The 6299-nt window shown below is 36.2% G+C and overlaps 1 protein-coding gene across 3 annotated transcripts in view; it reads right to left on the bottom strand.

Annotated features, from left to right (window-relative positions):
* The window catches only part of LOC107660850 (ataxin-2-like protein), a 30868-nt gene that overhangs the window by 16617 nt on the left and 7952 nt on the right, over positions 1 to 6299 (bottom strand). For 2 of the 3 annotated variants that reach the window (XM_016450278.1, XM_016450296.1), the window contains 8 exons: positions 6078 to 6164; positions 5103 to 5234; positions 4948 to 5016; positions 4801 to 4862; positions 2461 to 2822; positions 2285 to 2354; positions 2051 to 2200; positions 1870 to 1933 (listed from right to left, as the gene is read on the bottom strand). In XM_016450278.1, the coding sequence (XP_016305764.1) occupies positions 1870 to 1933; positions 2051 to 2200; positions 2285 to 2354; positions 2461 to 2822; positions 4801 to 4862; positions 4948 to 5016; positions 5103 to 5234; positions 6078 to 6164 (996 nt within the window). The remainder of the gene's footprint in view (positions 1 to 1869; positions 1934 to 2050; positions 2201 to 2284; positions 2355 to 2460; positions 2823 to 4800; positions 4863 to 4947; positions 5017 to 5102; positions 5235 to 6077; positions 6165 to 6299) is intronic. The other variant, XM_016450287.1, reaches the window with a different exon arrangement.

The following is a 6299-nucleotide window of genomic DNA, read 5'->3' as shown; positions in this document are numbered from 1 at the left end:
CGTATAAAGGCAAAGAAAACGGCCTGCCAGGATACGACACCACGCCGCCACCACCATCTTTTTTTCACGTGACTACTTTCACACATACAGTACTGGTAAATTACCGGTAAGTTACCATTAGAGCTGTTTCGAATTTCGAAAATTCGTCGAATTTAAAATAAAAATCCACAATTTTAGGTGTGCGTCAGGCAGCCTTATCAGTGGTGCACGAAATGCGATGACGATGTGTCATTGCATTTTAATGCTTTTGTTAGCCTATCCAGTTGAACCCACTAGATGCGGCGCTACGTTGTTCATTCAAAATATTGTGGAAAAAGAGAACATCAATGCTGAGATTATGTTGTTTACGTCAAAACCAAAACCAAGCCGTTCACACTGAACGCATATTTATCACATTTTGTAGAGGGACATCTATTACCGTTGCACTTGCGTCTCACACAAGAGAGCCGCATGTTTAGAAAGCTATGTAAAATTAAAAATTATGGCAGTTTTTCCCCATCCTATGCATCTCAAGTTTTTAAATGAAGAAAGTACACTTTGTGATTGGTTTTCGGTCCTTTGTATTGAACTATACATACATGCATGATGCCGTTTTGTTTCTAATTGTTTAAGCAACTTTCATTATATAAGGTTTATAAACATTATTTTAAACATTATGCACTTTTTTCAAAGATAATCATGTTATTTTATTATGCTTTGAAGAAACGTGCATAATATTTTGCTCGATGCGCCCCCTTGTGGCCTCAGGAGAAAAGCCAAAAGCTTTTTCCCCCCTAACTGAATTGAATATTGATAATATTTAAGTACAAAATTCGAATTTAGTTTTTCAGCCATTTTGACAGCCCTAGTTACCATTAATAGATCAGGTCCAGGACCTTTTCAGAAATCCCGGTAAATTTGTTCTGGCAATCATATCGTTTTATGGAGATGACATGATTACTCTGAGCTGTTTACAAAGCTCCGCTACTTTTTAATTAGTTATTCTATGTAAATATGCGCTAGATGGACATCTTTGACCACTGTGCCTCGCAGCTTTTTGTCGTGCTTCTCTATTCATCAGGGCTGCGACTCTGCAATTGGATAGGCTACTATTTTGAACGTATTATGCACACTATTTTTTTCCGCAGCCAAACGCTGCATGCCGGAGATCCGGCACGGTGCCGGAGAACTTTAAGCCCCGTGCACAATATCCACCGCATACGCACTGCAAACGGAGTAATGTGAACCTGGCATTATGTGTGTGCGCTGTGAGTGTGCATGAGCGCACAGTCTCCAGAAGAACGTGTGAGTGCCGAATGGTTTAAACACTGGCAAGACACTTACCATGAGTAGATTGCAAAACAGGGCCTGAAACTCTTATTTCAAACGTTTTCAAGTTACAATTTTATTAAATAATAAACAACAAAAAAAATTCAAATGAAAACGTTGTAATAACAAAAGTATTTAAAATAAGCCCTGTATTTAAAATTTCATGCCCTGCTGTTTAATAATAATAATAATAATAATAATAATAAGCATTTAAAAAGTTTCAACCCCTATTATTGTTGTTAATATCCATGTAAACTAAATACAGAAAAGGTAAAAGTTTATGCAAGTATCAATTACATCATTACAACCAATAATTAAACATAATATAAGCATTAAAAAAAATAAAAAAAATAAATGAAAAACCTTTGTCTTTCTCTTTATTTATTCCTTCCCTTTCTAGCTTCTACTTATTTGAACAATGCCTAGAACTTGGTATTACAAGCACATCCGTTGTCTGTTTGCCTCTAAGAATAATCGCTTTATGTATTCCCCAATTGTAAGTCGCTTTGGATAAAAGCGTCTGCAAAATGACTAAATGTAAATGTAATGTAAATGCATTACCTTTTGTTCTTTGGTACTTCCCTTGACCGACAGTTGTCATGGGATATGGGTACATTTGAGGTGCCTAATAAAAGGAGAGAGGAAGAAAGAGGGGAAAAAAAAAAAAAAGAAATACAATTTGCAAACCACTCTATAAAACTCTTGAATTTTGTCTAAAGTTATGAGCAGCAGGGATAGAGACCTGTACAGAGTGGCCCTGTATCTGTATGGGTGAGACATAGCTCAGGTATTGAGTGTTGTAAATGGCCCCCTGGCCTGGCGGGGCCTGCAACACCACCGTGGGGCTGGGCGGCGTTGGCCGTGGCGGGGTGGGAGTGGCTGAGGGCTTCACCTGCAAAGAAGACATGACACCTTGGCTTAGCACATTTAACAGCTGTATAGAAAAAACTTCATAGGGAAAAAACAGTGCTCTTACCATGCTGAGAGGAGCCTTGGTGGGGTTAAACTCTTTGGCGTTGGGGTTGAGTGTAGATTTCTTCACTTGACTGCGTCGGAAAACATTATGAATTGCATTAATTACCAACAGACTTAATATGCTACATACTAGTAGCTGTCAGTTGTGACTTATTTACTAACTAATGTTCTACTCACTCAGCCATGCCCTCTGGTCTCTCAGAAGCCTCGGGTTTGCCCTCCTCACTGCCAGGGGTCCTTGCAGGTTGGGGCGTCCCTGATGTTTGCCCTTCCGCAGTTGGATTTTGCATGGCAGGGCCAGACAGGGCAGAGGGTGCAGAGATGGGTGTGGATGGTGGAGGGGTGGTGGTCACCACCCCCTCAGCATTTGTCTCTCTACTTCTCTCCTCTGCTGGAAGCTCTGTGGTCTGAGTTGAGGGCGGGGCTGTTTTAGCTTCTGTTAGAGGGGCAGGGTCTGTTTGTGTATTGTGGGCGGGGTTTGCTTGAGCAGAGTCAGTGGTCGAAGTTTTGGAGCTGGAAAGGGTGGAGCTAGATGGAAGCTAAAATCAGAAGAGAGGGGGGGAAAAAGCATTTAAACTAGTTTATACTGTATTTAACTATATTAATACTATAAAAAAATTTTAAAGACTTGTTTATATTGTTATATGACATGAAAAAAAAAACAAACAGTCTGTATTTAAAGATATGCAACGACTTAACGACTTTAGTGAGGAAAAGAACCACATTCTCATGAATGACAACCGAATTAAAAACAATGGTAAAAATATAAAACATTCATTTTAAGTTGTTGATTGTTGATATCTATAGAAATAATATTGAGTAGGGCTGTAAAATCGATTAATCATGATTAATCGCATCCAAAATAAAAGTTTGTGTTAGCATAACTTGTGTGTACTGTGTGTATTTATATAAACACATACATATACACATAATATATAAAAATATATTACATGTATCTCTTAAATATATACATGTACAATATCTGTATTTATATATACATAAATATACTAGACATGTGCCCATATTCGGTGATGCGATATATCACGATAATGAATATACACGATATTGTTATCGTGGGCACATCAAAATACAGAGAATAATTATTTATTACAAATGATTCAGAATTTTGAATGCATTTTAAGAATACTTTTCCAATCAACTGGTCACAATGCACAACACCGCTGTATGCTGTGTCAAAGAGCATGTGCTGATGTAAACCAGCTCGGATGAGAAGTGCAACAGCGGAACGAGTGAGAATGAAAGCCACATTCACTCTCTGACAGCACATGGCGCTGAACAGCAGAAATGCAGCCGTTACCCCGGAAACCCCATAAACAAAGCAGCTCTACTTTTGGTTTCTGAAAGGTATTTAAATAATTTAAACAGCCATTCAGATTTTTGTATTCGCTATGGTGTTCATCACAGTGCCAAATGCTTAAATATTCAGACTTAATAGGTTATTTATTTTCAAACTTTTTTACATTTTAATCTGGACTACAAAATGCCCTAGATATTGTTTGGCAATGTTTTGATTCTTTATTGTTCAATCACACTTTACATTAGGGCTGCATTATTTAACATTAGTTAATTCATTAGTTAAACTGCCAATGAAAAGTTCTTCTAAGCATTCATTAATCTTAGGTAATTCCAGTATTTAATAACATGTTGTTAAAATCAAAAGTTGCAACTGTATTATTTAATGAACTATCACGAACTAAGGTTGTATTTTTTAACAACGATTAATAACTTCTGTAGCAAATGTAGTTATTGCTCATTGTGAATGTTAATGCATTAACTAAGTTTAACTAATGAGATCTTATTGTAAAGTGATACCTATTTGTCTTTATAATTCTTTTGCATTTTAATCTGTGTAAAATTTGTAACTTTATAAATTTTTTGTGTATTGCTTTATTGTATTTAAATGTTCAGTTATTTTTGTTATAAGAAAGAAGTTATTGAACATGGCTGTTATACTGTATTATGAAAACACTTTTTTTGCAAGTAAAGTTCAATACCGTGATAATACCGTGATAAAAGCATTAGCAATTAACCGCAACATGAAAATTTGATACCAGCATTTCCCTAAAATATACACACAGTAGACACATTATGCAAACACAAACTTTTATTTTGGATGCGATTAATCAATTTGATGTCCCCAATTTTGATTTTTTTGCAAGATATGTGCATATATACATATCACAGCTCTCTGATTGGTGGAATTTTCTACATTGGCAATGTCGTTTTCACCAGAAATTCTGCTGTTAAACAATTATTTTAAAAATAAGTTTACATAAATAACCCAACTGTTGCACCGTATGGTGTTCTGGGTTGTTCCCAGTGCATTACTAGGTGCTTGGCAGGCCGTTGCTAGGGTGTTAGGAGTGATTGTTAGGGCATTACTAGTGGTTGCTTACTGGCTCAAGTCAAATGAGATCAACCACTTCCAAAAATCTATTATTCTGGCTTAATTAAAAAAAAAAAAATAATAAAAAAAAAAAAGACCATGACGCTTACCCTAAAAGCATTACCAAACTTGCGAAGCTCCTCGAGGTTTGATCTCGGCTGGACTGAAGAGACTGAAAAAAAGAGAAGAACACTTTTAGCTAAATGAAAAGCACATATAGTGAAATTACTGAAAGAGTAATACAACTTCAGGATTACCTTTGCTGCTCTTGCCCTCCTGAGGACTAGCTAGACTCTCCATCCTTTCCTTTGACAGGATTTCATTCACTAAAGTGTAAGGAAGAGAGTCAAGATAGTTGGACGCATTTACAATTAACAGTGTGTAACCACTCAAATTTGTAACAACATCTCACCATCTACAGGGAACAGAGGGGTGGGGCCAGTGGGTTTGGAGGTCACCATAGTAACTGAAGAGGTATCCAAGTAGGTAGGATTAGCCAGAGGAGGGTCCTGGGAAGGAGCATCTGGTTTAGGGGAACGAGAGACTGGAGAGAGAGAGAAAGGTAATCATGTTAATTTAAGAAAAAATAGGGAATAGAGGTTGGAAATACACTGTATCCTTTCAATCATTTTTAATTCATGAAGGATGCATTTAACTGATCAAGAGGTGACAGACAACTATAATGTTACAAAAGACTTCTATTTCAAATAACTATTATCTTGAACTTTATATTCAAGGAAACCTTAAAAAAAAAGTATCACAGTTTCCACAAAAATATTAAGCAGCACAACGGTTTTTAACATCAATAATCATAATAATAATAATAATAATAAGAAGAAGAATAAAACAACAACAACTACGGTTTCTTGATCACCAAATCATCATATTGGAATGAGTTCTGAATGATCATCTAGACTGGAGTAATGGTAAATTACATCTTAAAATACAAAACAGTTATTTTAAACTACTAATTTTATAATATTACGGTTTTTACTGTATGTTTGATCAAATGCAACCTTCTTACAAATTTCAAACTTTTTAAAAGTACAGTATAACATTAAAAAAAGACCTGTGACAAATGGATTGTCTAACAAATAATCTTATTACAATATTAATATTATATAATAACTGAAATGAGCATAATTCAATTAAAAGGGAATAAAATCACTGCTGAACTATGAACAAACACTTGAAGATCTTACTAAATTGCATATAGCAAGTAATACAATAAAAAGGTGTTCATTACTAACCCACTGTAAAATATAAAGTGTACAACAACGGACAAGATTAAAAGCTGAAGATGATCCTGCGTTTACTTCAAGCGTCAAATAGACCACAAAGCTTGGTTGAATGTGTGCGTCTATTGTGTGCATAGGTGTATTTTAACCTGTAGGGGAGGAGTGAGAGTTTGAGGTACGCAGGTTTCTGTTGGTCTGTCCAGGCCTTTGAGACTTAGGTGACATTCTGGATGACACTATAAGAGATTGATGCAATGTTCATTAAAACACAGGGCGGCAACCATCACAAACATCAAAAGCGACAGGTCTCTTGTGCGCACACACACACACACACACACACACACACACACACACACACACACACACACACA

The sequence above is a fragment of the Sinocyclocheilus anshuiensis genome, unplaced genomic scaffold (assembly GCF_001515605.1).
Source record: "Sinocyclocheilus anshuiensis isolate Anshui unplaced genomic scaffold, SAMN03320099.WGS_v1.1 scaffold2630, whole genome shotgun sequence".
Classification (NCBI taxonomy): domain Eukaryota; kingdom Metazoa; phylum Chordata; class Actinopteri; order Cypriniformes; family Cyprinidae; genus Sinocyclocheilus; species Sinocyclocheilus anshuiensis.
The sequence above is the reverse complement of the archived record's forward strand: the minus strand, read 5'-3'. Positions and strand labels throughout refer to the sequence as shown.